The sequence below is a fragment of the Canis aureus genome, chromosome 18 (assembly GCF_053574225.1).
Source record: "Canis aureus isolate CA01 chromosome 18, VMU_Caureus_v.1.0, whole genome shotgun sequence".
Classification (NCBI taxonomy): Eukaryota; Metazoa; Chordata; class Mammalia; order Carnivora; family Canidae; genus Canis; species Canis aureus.
The window spans coordinates 53,927,631-53,943,888 of NC_135628.1; the positions used below are offsets into that span (position 1 = coordinate 53,927,631).

General features: G+C 37.6%; 1 protein-coding gene across 8 annotated transcripts in view; it reads left to right on the forward strand.

Annotated features, from left to right (window-relative positions):
* NRF1 (nuclear respiratory factor 1) overlaps window positions 1-16,258 on the forward strand; it is a 136,415-nt gene that overhangs the window by 71,309 nt on the left and 48,848 nt on the right. For all 8 annotated transcript variants that reach the window (XM_077857314.1, XM_077857316.1, XM_077857317.1 and 5 more), the window contains one exon: window positions 2,118-2,258. In XM_077857314.1, coding sequence (XP_077713440.1) covers window positions 2,118-2,258 — 141 coding nt within the window. The remainder of the gene's footprint in view (window positions 1-2,117; window positions 2,259-16,258) is intronic.

Genomic DNA, 16,258 nt, shown 5'->3' on the forward strand with positions numbered 1-16,258 from the left:
CATAAAAATGGCTAAAATTGTTTGAAACCAGCTAATAATGTAATAATAATAATCTAATGACTTCCTGTCTTTGCCAAGTATTTCCAGCACAGTGAAATTTATTTATTTATTTATTTTTAAAAGATTTTATTTATTTATTCATGAGAAACAGACAGAGAGAGAGGCAGAGACACAGGCAGAGGGAGAAGCAGGCTCCATGCAGGGAGCCTGATGTGGGACTCGATCCCGGGGTCTTCAGGATCATGCCCTGAGCTGAAGGCGGTGCTAAACCGCTCAGCCACCCGGGCTGCCCGTGAAATTTATTTTTATACTATTATTATTCACTCTTACTATGGCTTGCATACTAATACAATGATTCAACCTGGTATATTAAAGTTCAAAGACCAGAATTTAGGCTTATAAGATTTGATTTTTCTCTGGGATGGTAACAAAAAACTCTACATAGGATACAGAAACTAGAAAGTAGAAAATACAAATCCTTAAAGTTGGCATGGCAACACTAGCTGCTTATGTTACAGTAAATATATTGGCAATGATTTTTAAAACTTACTTGTTGTTGTTAGAAACCAGGCTAAAACTGAGTCTCTAAGATGATAATGACTATACGTATTTGTACTATTTTTCTTTCATCCCCTTTGTTAACCTATTTGGAAGGTTCTGTAACTGCAAACGTTGTACTTCATAACCAACAATAATTTTTACTTTTTCATATGCTTGAGGTGGAGTATGGGAATCTTTCTTTTTTTTAATCCTCATAATGAGATACTTTTAAGGAAGTTTGCCTGATTGAGAGTCCATCCTGGAGTAGAAAACCTAGGACTGGGACGCTGGGGTGGCTCACTGGTTGAGCGTCTGCCTTCAGCTCAGGTCGTGATCCCGGAGTCCTGGGATCGAGTCCCACATCAGGCTCCCTACATGGAGCCTGCTTCTCCCTCTGGCTCTGCCTCTGCCCCTGCCCCACCCCCCGTGTCTTTCATGAATAAATAAATAAAATCTTTAAAAAAAAAAAAGAAAACCAAAAAAATAAAAAAGAAAAATAATAAAAATTAAAAAAAGAAAACCTAGGACTTGAATATTGTCATAATTTCTGGGAAACCTCTTTTCTTTCCCCTTTATTTCTAAGATAATGGCTTGAGCCCTGAAAGCATGTTATAATTTCCTGTCCCATCTTGTTATATTTCCATAATTCCATGGCTTTTTTGTCATCTCTCAATGTGTCCTTACCCCCCTGTGTATTCTTGTGAGGGAATGAATGCATTATTGGTGATTGTAGGATCCTGTGTCTGCCTACCCTTTCTACTCATCATGGAATAATGTGTGCATGTACAAATGTGCTGCTGCTAAGTTCTCTGTCTTTGGAGAGATCTTTCACTGGTAGTGGAAGGGAAGGAGTCAGAATAATGGTATCTGGTTTAGACCTGTGCATGCCAGAGCTACAGAGACATCATGGGTTTGAAGTTTACCACTCACCAGGGAGTACCAGAAAGGAGGGAGGGCTTGACCTGCGGGGCTCTCTCTGAGAGAGAGAGACCTGGGCCTTGCTGCTAGTGACACCTTTGACAGGTAGCTCCAGTATACACCACTTGTTTTCCCCTCTGAAGCCTTTCAGCTGAGCCTCTCAATCACTTGAATCACCTGTTGGGTAGTCTGGCCTTGCAGGAAAGTAGTGGCAGTTTCAGATAGGTTGCTTAGAGTTTTAGAGACATAATCCTTGGTGACCTGGAAAATGATTTTAGTGATGAACTACCACAGCTAGGTTTTATCAAATGGCCTGAGAAACAGAATAAAGAACACCATTCCTATTAGACATGGAACAGGTAATAGGGCTCGTGTTGAATGAGAAAATGTGACTTTAAGAAGCAGTATTTCTGTAAAACCTTTCCCACTGGCTCCTTTCTACTGTTATTACCTGCAATTTCATCATCTTTTCACTTAATTCTGTATAGTATGATGTCTTTGGGGCCAGCGGGTGTTTTTACCTGCTAGTTGTAGAAGTGTTTGTTCCTAGGGCTCTGCTATGGTTGAGGGAGCCAGCCCCACCCACTCTCCGGTTGCTTGGCACCAACCCTCCCTGGTTGCTGGGCATCTTGTTTACTCCTGCCCTTAATTCCCTGCAGGTGCGTAAGTACAAGAGCATGATCCTGGAAGACCTGGAGTCTGCCCTGGCAGAACACGCCCCCGCGCCACAGGAGGTTAACTCAGAGCTGCCACCTCTCACCATCGACGGAATTCCAGTCTCTGTGGACAAAATGACCCAGGTAAGGGGTGGAAAGTGAGGAGGAGACAGAAAGACAAGTGGCCCGGGTGTGGGCGGGCCTCAGGTCACACTTCTTAGTTTTGTGCTCAGTGATGCCAGTGGAGAGAGAGCCAAGCTTGAGTCTGACAGTGAGGTGGTAGCAGCCTTGGGGAAGAGAATGTAGTGTCAGAAGAATGCTCCCACCCGAGAGTGTGGATGTGGTCTCCTCCTTGGTTTGCAGTTCTTTCCTTTCACTTGGGCCATTGGGTTAGATAAAGAAACTTATAGTCTGGAATTGGTTTGGACAGGTGGCTGTTAGGATTTTGATGAATCACCATCAAGCAGGGCAAGTAAATGTAGTCTTTTGGGCTGAGTTGCTCCTCTATGTAAATTCTGAATACCACCACACTAGCGTCAAGGAAGGTTCCCCTCTCTGGGGAGTAAGAACAGAACACTCAGAAGGACATCCCCCTGAGTCATTGCTTCTCCTCTTGTTTTGACAAGGAAGTCAAGATGTACTTAGCCTGAGAAATCAGCATTCCTGAGGAGTTTTGCTGAGGTGGTCCATTTTAAATAGCTTTGAAAGTAACAGCTTGATCAAGATCAAATGCCTTTTTTATAACATATTTTCCTGCCCTATTTCTTTATTAATGTACTCCTCTCTTGGTAAATTCAGTTGTGAGTTTTCTTTCCTGATCTTATTCAGTCTTCCAGCAGCATTTAGCACAGTTGATTATTCCTTCCTTTTTTTTTTTTTTTTTTTAAGATTTTGTTTATTTATTCATGAGAGACACAGAGAGAACAGAGACACAGGCAGAGGGAGAAGCAGGCTCCATGCAGGGAGCCCAACATGGGACTAGATCCCCGGTCCCCAGGATCACGCCCTGGGCTGAAGGCAGTGCTAAACTGCTGAGCCACCCAGACTGCCCTAGCTTCATTCTTTAAACTCGCCCTCAGTCACTGTGCTCTGGCCACACTGGCCCTCTTTTTATCACACTCCAAGCCCATTCTTTTGCTTTTACTGTTTTGTTCTCCCAGATTGTTACATGCTTAACCTTATCTTATTCAAAGTCTGGCTCAGACATTACCTCCTAAGACCAGCCTTTCCTGATTATCCCATCTAATGGAGCTTCTCCTTGCTACCAAGTCACTGCCGAATGCGTCCCCCTATCCTACTGTCTTGGTAACACTGTTTGCTATCTGAAATTATCTTATTCATGAACATTTATACTTGTCTGTGATCTATCTCTCCAGCTAGAATTTGAGAGCAGGAATTTAGTTTCCATTCTTTACTGCTGTCTACTACAGCTCCTGTCACCTAAATAACCTTTGAATTTTAAATAATAGTATCTGTTCAGTAAATGACCTAAGATTCACAGTAAAATGAATCCAGCATGGTAGGTACTTGGATTGTAAGTCTTCCAAGTGGATGTTCATTGACTGCAGACACTGATGCTGCTACTCAGGGGGTAACACTTTTTTTCCTGCTGAATCTGAGCTTGCAGCTTAGTCTAAAGCCATATAATATTTTATAAAGCTAAATTGTGATCTTTTGCTTATTGGATTCATAGATCTTTCTCTGGACATTTGAAGAATATCTAAATAATGGTTCAAAAGGAAAGCATTATCTAAACTTTTTTCCTGTCACTTCATACCTATTATTCTGTCCTTAGGACCATTCTGACTAATTAAAACATAAGATGATTTTTTTTACCTGATTGATGTAAAGAATTTATACCTCAGATATAAGGTAGATTAAAAGTTAACTAAACTTCTGGTTAAGAATACTATGAGAGGCATTATGCCCTCTACCGTGATGGGCATTTTTTTTCCTTTGTCACATTTGAAACTTTTGCTTTCTATTCTTGTGAAATACACACTTGGGAGAGCTTTGTCTAATGATCCCAGGGAAGTTAGTACTGAAATCAGGGATCAGACTCAGAAAGAAGTACTTTGTTGGGAGCATGCACATTCTTTATCATCCTACATTCCATCCTTTCCCTTCTCATCACAGATCATGACTAAAAAGTAATATGTAACAAATAAAACAAACAGATGGTGAGGAGGAGTGAGAGCAGGGTGTTGAAAACCCCAGCTCCTAACTGGATGGTAATTTCTGCATATTTGGATCCTGGATTTTGCCCTCTGGATCTTTTTTTTTTTTTTTTTTTTTTTTTTAATTAATGTGAGCCAGTTACCTTTTTTTTTTTCTAATTGATACCAAAACCTTTCACGATTAATGATCGTGAAAACAGGGTATTATTTCAAACTAAACCTAGGTAGGAGAGGGAATGGGAATACAAGCATTTTAACACAGTGTCAGTAGAAATGTGCAGTGGTATTATCTTTCCAGAAAGCTGGGTGACAGTGCATATCAAAATTTAACATATGAAAAAAAAAAAAACAACAAAATTTAACATATGTAATGTCATGCCTTCCAGGTGAGCAAAGATGTATGTTCATGGCATTGTTTATAATAGAAAAATCTGGGAACAAAGTACTTGAATAAGTTAGAGTAGTGATGTTTAGAATTTATATGAAAAAACAGCAGCTCCCAAACTAGACTAGAAATTTACTATTCAGGGAAATATTAGACACCAAAAATGCTGACGTTTTCTCTATTGCAGTGGGATAGAGAGTTCCAGTAGTTTTTAACTGCTTGTAAAATAACATTACATATGTTCTCTAATTTGCTTTGTTTAATACTTTGTTTAGTGCTAATTTTTTGTTTGTTTAGGAGAGGGCTAGATTTTTTTCCCCCAGGGAATACATAATTGAGTTAATCAATTTCATTTGTTTAGAACGTGCACACAAAACTTGTCTCTGTGTGTTGTGTGTATGTAGAACTTACTGTAAAACCAAAATATTAACAGTGATTATCTGTACATGATGGCATTATGAGTGCTTTTCACTTTCTTTGTCTAATAAGCATGAATTACTGTTATAAATAGAAACACAAAAATATTTTTATATTTAAACTTGAATTTTTCTTTTTTTTTTTTAAATTTTATGTACTTATTTTAGAGAGAGAGAGCGTGAGCATGAGGATAGGGGCAGAGGAGAAGCAGGGTCCCCACTGAGCAGGGAGCCGAATGCAGGGCTCAATCCCAGGACCATGAGCCAAAGGCAGATGATTAGCTGATTGAGCCACCCAGATGCCCCTAAATTTGATTTTTTTAAAAGTACAAGTTTGTTGAACTTTAGATGAAGTTGTCAACAACTCTTTTTTCTTTCTCTTATTTTTCTCATATAGCTACTATGTTTTGGGAGACACACTACTAAGTTTTTATAGGAGTATCATTTAATCCTGGTCCTCCAGAGTACATATATAATTCCTATTTCATAGTCAAGGAAGCAGAACTCATATATGGTTGATTGATAACCATAAAGGATGAGGAAATTTAATTGGATACCAATTCTAGAATCCAGACCATATAGGTAATTCATGACTTCCTTGAAGTGTTGGATTCCAGAATTATAAAGGTGCATTGTAACAGAGATGGACTTGGGTTAACTAGACAACTCTATTAGTCATCTTATCTGCACTGAATGCTGTGGAGATGAATAATGTTTATATTGATGATCCAGACTGACAAATATAATTCTATATGTAATCCTAAGATGAGTACTCAATCATCTAAAGAGTAAATTGTATTCAATATTGTTCTAATGTTATGGGTTGGTTCCATTATTATCTACAAATTTGAAAGTTAGCCTGGTTTATTAGAGTTGGAAGCTCTAGTCTCTAGTCCCATTCCTACCACATAGAGCCCGGGTTCCCAGTTTTATCTGAAAGTGAGAATAATATATGCCCTCCTACTTTATGGAGTCAAAGAAATTAAAAATAAGGTATTATATGGGAAAGTGCTTTGAAAATGAATACATCACACAAAGATAGTATTATCAATTACTTATACTAACTGTATATATTACCTATATTAACTTTTGAGTGATCTGAACATTACCATTTCTCACCCATTTTTCACTTACAGAAAGTTAGTGGACCTGGAATTTTTATTTGGCTAAGCAATGAAGTGGGACAATACAGGTGATCATATATTTAAAATTGAGGCATAAAGAGAGGAAGCAATTTATGAGGCAAATTAGTGACAAACAGAAATGGAATTAAATGATGAAGTCCATATTGCCAGTGTTTTCTTTCTCTCTCTCTCTCCCTCTCTCTCTCTCTCTCTCTCTGTTTCTGTCTCTTTCTTAAAATTATATTATGATCATCACTCAGGTTGAGTATTTTAACTAATCTACACTAAACATTTACTGTTTTAAAGAAATTTCTTGCTTTATCAAAATTGTCTCCTACACAAATTGAAATTACATATGATAGAATATCTTAAGTTCTGTGTGAACTGAATGCTCTGGTTCTTTTAGGAAGCAGCTCTGTAGTTTTGTTTTTTGTCATTTTTTAATTTATTTTTGGTTTTGGTATGAGTATGATGCCATGTTAGTAAATAGAATATTTACATAAACATTCACTTAAAAATAGAAACTATTATAACTCTGTCTTGATCCTGTTAAAGTCTTAGTGTGTATGTGTGTGTCTGTGTGTGATAAAAAACACATAGCTCTGTAATATTTTTAGTGCTAAAATGAAAACTTGCATTTCTAGGGACCTTTGAGAAAAGTGTCTAGGGGAATGCCCTGATGGCTCAGTGGTTGAGTGTCTTCTTTCAGCTCAGGGGGTGATCCTGGGGTCCTGGGATCGAGTTCCACATCGGGCCCCCCACAGGGAGCCTGCTTCTCCTTCTGCCTATGTCTCTGCCTCTCTGTGTCTTTCATGAATAAATAAATAAAATATTTTTAAAAAGAAAAAAAGAATAGTGGCTAGAACTTATCCCATATCTGCCTGCCTACTGGCATAAGAGTTGAAGGAGGTTGAGATAAGGCTTAGCAGAAGAAATCATTAATTTAGTGTAGATTCTGCAATGAAATAATGAAGCATCTTTTTCAGAGATTTTGGAAGCCAGGTTTGCAAAATTTTATAGGATACTTCAGACCAGAAACCAAAGCTAAATCATGCTTCTCAAACTTCAGGGTGCATAAGAATTACTTGAGAGTCTTGTCATTTAAATGCAGACTATGTCTTGAGTGGGGACCTGAGATTATGGCTTCTAGCAAGCTCCCAGGTGATGCCAATGCTGCTGCTAATTCCCAGACTACACTTTGAAATTAGAAATTACGTTGTTGCTTGAAGAGTTTTTAAGCAATTATTATGATTTTGCTCGTGGGAAATCAGTTCTGCTCTTTAACCACATTGGAATCTAGTCAGATTGTCTTTTTCTTGGGAGGCTATAAATCTTTTGGAATTTGTCTTAGAAGAGATCCACGCAAAGATTATAATATAGAAGAAGCATCTCTGGAAAGATCAGTCCAGCATTATTGTTTAAAATTAGTCCTTTTTGAGACAAAGAAGGGCATTCATAATGATAATGGGGTAAAATCAGAGTAACAACTGACACCATAGAAATAAAAAGGATTATAAGAGCATACTGTAAAAAATTATATGCCAGTAAATTGGACAGAAAAAAAGTGGTAAATTCCTAGAACATACACTCTTCCAAAACTGAAACAGAAAGAAATAGAAAATCTGAACAGACCAGTTATTAGTAATGAAATTGAATTATAATAATAATAAAAAAAACTCCAGGGCACCTGGCTAACTCAGTCAGAAGAGCATGTGGCTCTTACTCTCAGGGTCCTGAGTTCCAGCCCCATATTGGGTGTGGAGATTACTTGAATAAATAAAAAGTTTGAAAAATAATGAACAAATAAAGCAAAACAAACAGAAAAAACCTTCCAACGAGCAAGTCTAAGACCAGATGGCTTCACAGGTGAATTCTACCAAACATTTAAAGAAGAGTTGATACCTGTTCTTTTCATACTATCCCAAAAATTAGAGGAAGAAAAGAAATTGTCAAATTCCTTCTATGAGGGCAGCATTACCATGATGTCAAAACCGGAAAAAAGACACTACAAAAAAGAAAACTACAGGCCAATATTTCTGATGCACGTAAGTGCAAAAATCCTCAACAAAATATTAGCAAACTGAATTCAACAAGACATTTAAGAAAAAAATTTTTTAAGAAAAAAATCTTTCACCATGATCAAATGGGATCTGTTCCAGGGTTGCAAGAGCAGTCCAGTATTCACAAATCAATCAGTGCTATACTTCACATTAACAAGAGGAGGTTAGAAATCATGTGACTATCTCATGAGATGCAGAAAAAAAAATTGACAAAATACAACATCCATTCATGATAAAAACTCTCAGCAAATTTTTTTTAGAGGGAGCATACCAAGATAATAAAGGCCATCTATGAAAAACTCACAACTAACATCATATTCAGTGGTGAAAAACTGAGAACTTGGGATGCCTGGGTGGCTCAGTGGTTTGGCACCTGCCTTCGACCCAGGGTGTGATCTTGGAGACCCGGGATCGAGTCCCGTGTCGGGCTCCCTGTATGGAGCCTGCTTCTCTCTCTCTCTGCCTGTGTCTCTGCTTCTCTCTCTCTCTGTATCTCTCATGAATAAATAAATAAATTTTTTAAAGATTTTATTTATTTATTCATGAGAGACACAGAAAGAGGGGCAGAGACACAGGCAGAGAGAGAGAGAAGCAGGCTCCATGCAGGGAGCCCGACACGGGACTCGATCCCGGGTCTCCAGGATCACGCGCTGGGCTTCAGGCGGCACTAAACCACTGCACCACCGGGGCTGCCCCAAGTAAATAAAATCTTAAAAAAAAAAACCTGAGAACTTTTCCTCTAAGATCAGGAACAAAGATGTCCACTGTCACCATTTTTATTCAGCATAGTACTAGAAGTCTTAGCCACAGCAGTCAGACAAGAAAAAGAAATAAATGGCATCCAGATTGGTAAGGAAGGAGTAAAACTGTCATCATCTGCAGATAACATCATACTATATGTAGAAATGCTAAATACTCCACCAAATAATTATTAGAACTGATAAATGGATTCAGTAAAGTTGTAGGACACAAAACTGATATACAGAAATTTGTTGCATTCCTATATGCTAATAACAAAGTAGCAGAAAGAGAAAGGAAAACAATTATATTTACTATTGTACCAAAAAAGAATAAAATACTTAGAAATAAACTTAATCGAGGAGGTGAAAGACCTATACTCTGAAAACTGTAAGATATTGATGAAAGAAATTGAAGACAATACAAATAAATGGAAAGACATTCTGTGCTCATGGATTGGAAGAATTACTATCGTTAAGGGGTGCTTGGCTGGCTTATTCGGTAGAGCATGCAACTCTTAATCTCAGAGCTATGAGTTCTAGCCCCATATTGGGTGTGGAGCCTACTTAAAATTTATTAATAAATGAATGAATTAATATCATTAAAATTTCCATACTATCCAAAAACAATCTACAGATTCAGTACCATCCTTATCAAAAATCCAATAGCATTTTTCATAGAATTAGAACAAATAATCTGTATGGAATCACAAAAGACCCCAAATAGCTAAAGCAGTCTTGAGAAAGAAGAACAAAAATGGAAGTATCACAACCCCAGATTTCAAGAGAGACTACAAAGCTATAGTAATCAAAACAGTATGGAACAGTATAAAAATAGGCACATAGACCAACAGAACAGAATAAAGAGCCCAGAAATAAACCCATTTTATGGCCAGTTAATCTGTGACCACAGAAACAAGAATATACAATGGAGAAAAGACACTTCAAAAATGGTGCTGGGAAAACTGGACAACTACGTGCAAAAGAATTAAACTAGACCACTTTCTTTCACCATACATAAAAATAAAGCTCAAAATGGATTAAAGACCTAAACATGAGACCTGAAACCATAAAACTCTTGGAAGAAAATTAGGCAGTGATCTCTTGGACATTGCCTTTGCAACATATTTGTGGATATGTCTTTTTAGGCCAGGGAAACAAAGCAAAAATAAACTATTGGGACTATACCATAATAAAAATATTTTGCACAACAAAGGAAACCATCAACTAAACAAAAAGGCAGCCTACTAAATGTGAGGAAATATTTGCAAATGATATATCTATTAAGGGGTTAATATCCAAAATATATAAAGAAGCTATACAACTCAACACCAAAAAACAAAACAAAACAAAACAAAACAAAAAACAATGTAATTAAAAAATGGACAGAGGATCTGAATAGATGTTTTTCCAAAGAAGACATACAGATAACAGATACCCCCAAAACTCTTAAATACAGAGCACAATACAAAGAGTAGGTGAGTAGGGAGATGGGTGCGATAGATAAAGGGGATTAAGAGGTATAAACTTCTAGTTATAAAATAAGCCATGGAGGGGGCACCTGGGCACTTTACTAATATAAAGTGGTTGAGCATCTGTCTTTGGCTTAGGTCATGATCCTGGGTCCTGGGATCGAGTCCCTCATCAGGCTTTCCCAGGGAACCTGCTTCTCCCCCTGCCTGTGTCTTTGCCTCTCTCTCTGTGTTTCTCATGAATAAGTAAATCCTTAAGGTAGGTAGGTAGGTAGGTAGGTAGATAGATAGATAAAAGTAAGTCACAGAGATGAAACAACATAAGGAATATAGTCAATAATGTTGTGATAACATTGTATGGTGACATAGGTGACTACAATTATTTTGGTGAGCATAGAATTGTCAAACCAGTATGTTATACACCTGAAACTAATATAAATATTCTATAGTAATTACACTTCTAAAAAAAAAATCTGCTACTTTTTCCTTTGTCCCTTCCCTTTCCTCACCTGAACTTACTGTCCTCCTCTTACTCTCACTGGAGCAATCTTTGTTGCTTTAATATTCCCTTGGGGTGATGATGCAATAGGGTAGTAATTCCTCACCAGTTTTTAGGAAAAACCTTCAGAAACATTCAGCACAGTGATTGCTTCATTAGAAGGAAGTTATTCACAGGGTCTGACCCATTTTACTTAGAAACTATTAATCAGTTGTCTTTTAGGTTTTTTGAATGTTGTTTTGCAAAAGCATAGGTCCAGCCTCTTCTACCCAAAGAGTAGAAACATTATGCTAACTGAAATAAGCCAAACACGAATGACAAATCTTGTGTGCGATTCCACTTAGATGACATATCTAAAATGGGCAAATTCATAGAGGCAGAAAAGAGTAGAATTTACAATGGGCAGAAGAGGAGTAGAATGAAGAGTTATTGCTTAATGCATACAGAGTTTCTGTTTGGGATGGTGATGAATACGTTCTGGAAGTAGTAGCGATGATTGTACAGCACTGTGAATGTACTTAATGCTACTGAATTGTACATATTAAAACCATAATTTATATATATTTTATGACAAAAAAATTAGTATAGAGTGGTCTTCAAACTTGACCACATAGTAAAATCACCTGGAGAATTTAAAATCATAGTGCCCATACTGCAGACCAATTAAATCAGAATCTTTGGGGATGAGATCCAGCATGTATAGCATTTAAACTCCCCAGGGGATTACAATGTGCAGCCAACTTTGAAAACCACTGTTGTAGATAATAGTTCCAAACTGTTTCTCCTTACTGTAATGTCAAAACTTATGTACAAAGTAGGCTTTTCCTACCATCTAAAATTATCGAAAAATGTTTATATGATGCCATTCCACATTTTGTAAATATTAGGCAGGCAGGATGAGATTAAGACAATAACAAAATTATTACTAACAAAAATACTGAATTCTTAAGTAGAACATAACATATTTTGAGTAGAGTAAAAGAATAATGATATATTTAAGAATGCTAATAGAAGGGAATAGACATAGAAATTCCATATGCAGGATATAACTAGAGAAAATATTTGCAAATTATATGGCAAAGTAGTAATACCCAGAATAGAAATTTCCTTCAGTTTAATAAGAAAGAGATATTAGAAAAATAAGCAAAGCATTCTGAACAGTTCAGAAGAAGAAAAATAATCAGTAAACATACAAAAAGATTCTCAACCTCACTAGTAATGAAAAAGTAATTACCATTTCCCCCACATTTGATTAGTCAAAATAAGAAAGGTGAGTAATAAAAAATTTGAGGGAGGTTTTGAAAGAATGAGTATTGTTGTGTACTGTTGATGGGAATGGGATTGGCAGACTTTTTGGAAGACAATTTGGCAGTGTCTATTGAAATGTTAAATGCAAGGGCGCCAGAATGGCTCCATTGGTCAAATGTCTAACTCTTGATCTCAGCTCAGGTCTTAATCTCAGGGTCACAAGTTCAAGCCCCAAGTTGGGCTCCACACAGGGTGTGGAGCCTACTTCAAAAACAAAAATTAAATGTATATGCCTTCTAACCAGCAGTTTCACTTTGCTGCTAGAGAAACACCCATACCTGTGGACAAAGAGACATTTTACAAGCATTGTAAATAACCTAGATGTTTATCAGCAGGCGAATGGTTAAATAAAATGGAAAAAACCTCTATCATGGATACTAGAGAACTACTTTTTTTAAATTAGGTTATTCTAGTTGCAGTACCATGAGAAGGTCTCTGTGACAATATGTTGAGTGGAAAAATTGAGTTGTAGGAAAATATGTACAATATGATATAATTTGTGTTTTCTTTCATCACATAAAACTGTGCTTTTCCATCATATATTCATGTAAATGCATAGAATTTGGCCAATAAGGAAGAACATTCTGGCTGCTGATATGTGACTGGTTTGGGGAAGATGGATGGAAAAGAGTACTTTGCTTGTTTAGATTTTTGTACAAAAGAGTATGGCTGGGATGAGATAGCAGAAACGGACTGATTTAGACTCTTTCAAAGGGAAGGTACAATTTTAAAAGCAGTTTGATGAATGTGAAAGAGACAGTCTAGTAGGTTGATGGGGTGTGGAGAGAGAGAAAGCAGAGGGGTTGGCTTGAGAGAAGTCTCAAAACGAGTGATTTCATTGACATATATTCTCTGAAGTTCTCTTTCCTTCCAGACTTGTTCTCCCCATGTTTCTATGGGAATATGTTTTATGGGGGAATGAAATTAAAAGAAGCCAGTGTTTCTGCTGATGCTGCCAGGGAGTGGGGATGTAGGATTGGCATTTCTAATAAGGAAAATCACTCTCATTGTCTCTATGAACAGAGGTCAGTGGTGGAAATCATTTTAAATAGTGAGCAAAAATGTCATTTTGCTTTTGCTTTCTAATACCCTTTATATATCCATCTGAATGTAATTGAATCTGTTGACCTGGAAGGTCATAACTTTAAATTAAAATAATGAAGCCACAATATGAAAACTCTACAGTTTTCCTTCTCTGCCGCATTCCTGTTTCCCTGTAGGTTCTAGAAAGCATCACCTGCCAACACAACTTGATTTCAGCAGCCTTCTCTTAAAATTAATTATGAATACGCTCATCTTTTCAGTAAAGGGGGAGTTGACAAACGTTTTGGTTTGAGAGGCCTTTTCTTGGTAACTGAATCAAATTAGACACCAGGGCCTCAAAAATCCTAGACTTGGGTACAAGTGGAGCAAAGATAGAATGAGAAAAGATGGGCATTTGGGAATGTACAAGGATAATGCATTGTTGAACAGCAAAGAATTTACAAGTGGACAATTTCTAACATAGTAAATTATTTCATTGTGGCTAGATTAAACTTTTTAGAATTTCAGAAAATCTTTTTAAAAACCATCTGTGATTTCTACATAATCTTTACTTTTGATTGCCACTGGCAGGAATTTGATACCATTTTTCTTTGCTGATGTGCCCGGAATGAGTGGGACTTTCTACTCTTTGCAGGTTTGGGGTGGGTTTACTGACCAAGCAGGACACTTTAAGCCCATATATAACCCTAAATCAGAATGAGAGGCTGGGAAAGCTTGTTACGGCCCAATTAAAGGACAGCCTGAGAGGGTAGGCTTTACCTTTGCTGATCCTGTTGATTGTCTCCTCTGGGGATTAAAGACAAACCTTCTTTAACAAGCACATTGAGTAGCTTGGGTTTCCAAAACTCTCCAGGACCAGTAATTAATCCAACTGGTAATAAGAGCACAGTGCTGAATTCTGGAAAGACATCATTTAACTCTTTCTATACTGCATAGTTCATTTTTCCTTATTGATAGTCCCTTTTGTCTGAGCACTGTTTATTTGGGACAGTATAAAGTAACAGTCTGGTGGAAAATCGTCCTTTTCAGTGAAGTCATATCATCTCTATGCATTTAAAAGCAAAGAATGGTCTTCATCCCCCAAATGTACAGACTTGAAAAGTGAACTTTTAGAACTTTTCTACTATAGTAGAAAGTGCTTTTTACCTCTTGTTTTGATATGGGGGCAAATTACACAGTGGATAATTAGTAAAACATTAAAATCTGCCTGTGAGTTAGAACTTGTATACCAGCAGTTAAATTTCACTCTGGTCTCATCTTTTAACTTTTGATGGAGTTTTTGCCTGTGGATGCAACCTTCTCCATATATTGTTTGTCTTTCCTACTCTCTTCTTCCCAGGACTATGAGACATTTCCCATCCAGAGATTCCCAGCACATGGAACATCTCTGACAGGCTGCCTAGTTCTAGTTCTCTCTTCTTATTATGGTTACACTTGAGTCCCATTTTCTGATGATTTCTATTAGTAACTGCTTGTACACATTTTTTTAAATGCCCCAAAATCCCGTAGAACAAATCACCTAAATCATCTCTACATTGGAGTGTTTTGGTAACAGCTTCCTTCTTCAAGGCATTGAATTGACCTCAATGGTTACTTTTTTTTTTTTTTTTTAAGATTTTATTTATTTATTCATGAGAGACAGAGAGAGAGAGGCAAAGACACAGGCAGAGGGAGAAGCAGGCTCCATGCAGGGAGCCTGACGTGGGACTCGATCCCAGGTCTCCAGGATCAGGCCCTGGACCCAAGGCAGGCGCTAAACCCCTGAGCCACCTGGGCTGCCCAGTCACTTTTTGATTCTAGCATTCTCTGTCTTATCTTCAACCAGGTTTACACAGATACATATAAACTCACTCTTCTACCTCCTTCTGCCTTTTTCACTATGCCCACCTTGAAAAACTAAGGATAAATGTCTTCCTGTACATCACGGTGTGTTGTAGTAGAAAGCCATTTTAGAACATTGGCTTTTTCTCTGAATTTGAGTAAAGTGCTGCTGACTAGAATCATGATAGTGAAACTGCTGTTAATTCAATGCAGCTATGTGTATGTATGTCCCCACTATCTCTCATCCTTTGAGTTGACCCTATACACTTGTCATTATCATTTTGCAGTTGAGAACATTAAGATTCAGAGGGAGCCGGGGTTCTGAGCCAACTCTCTGAGTCCAGAGCTTATGTTCTTATTGACTGACTGACAGACAACAAGCTGACTCAGGAGATAAAAGAGACATTTCACGAAGAATGTGGGATTTGCTGGGCAATAAGGAGCGAGTATTGGCATTAGAATGGTAGCTTGAGAATGTGGGGCTCTACTAGCAGAGACTGAGACTGAAAAGACAGGTGGTTGGAGAAAAGGCAGAGGAGGGTTTAAAGTGAGTAGGCTGGTACTGTGCCTACACTTCCCATAACCTGTGAGTCCTTGAAACCCAGTGAAAGCCTGATGTGAGAAGCCTGAAAGTAAAACAGGATGGAAGGTGTCCTCACCAGGTACCAGGGTGACCCAGAGCTGAGGAATGTGGGAAATGATGCAAATGTGGTGGGGGATCAGAAGCTGAAAGTCATCAGAATTAGAGAATGTATGTGCTTCCAGGTGAGATTTGAGCAGACTCTTTCAGCCAAGTGTTTTTTGAGTTCTTTCTGAACACTGTAGTCTTTTTTTTTTTTTTTTTTAACACTGTAGTCTTATGTTAATTTAGAGCTGTTGAACTTTATTTCATTATCACCAGACTCTGCTAGGTATGGATATAAAGAACTCTCCTTTTGGAGAGTGTTAATGGGATTAAAAGAAAAGAGAGACTTGAGAAAGTATGTGGTGTTGGTTTATTTTGCATCTGAAAAAGCCATTGTTTTTTTTCTCCCTTGAAGAAATGCAAATATTGTGTGTGAGGAGGATTAAGCCTTTTCCTTCCCTCTGTATCTGAGGCAA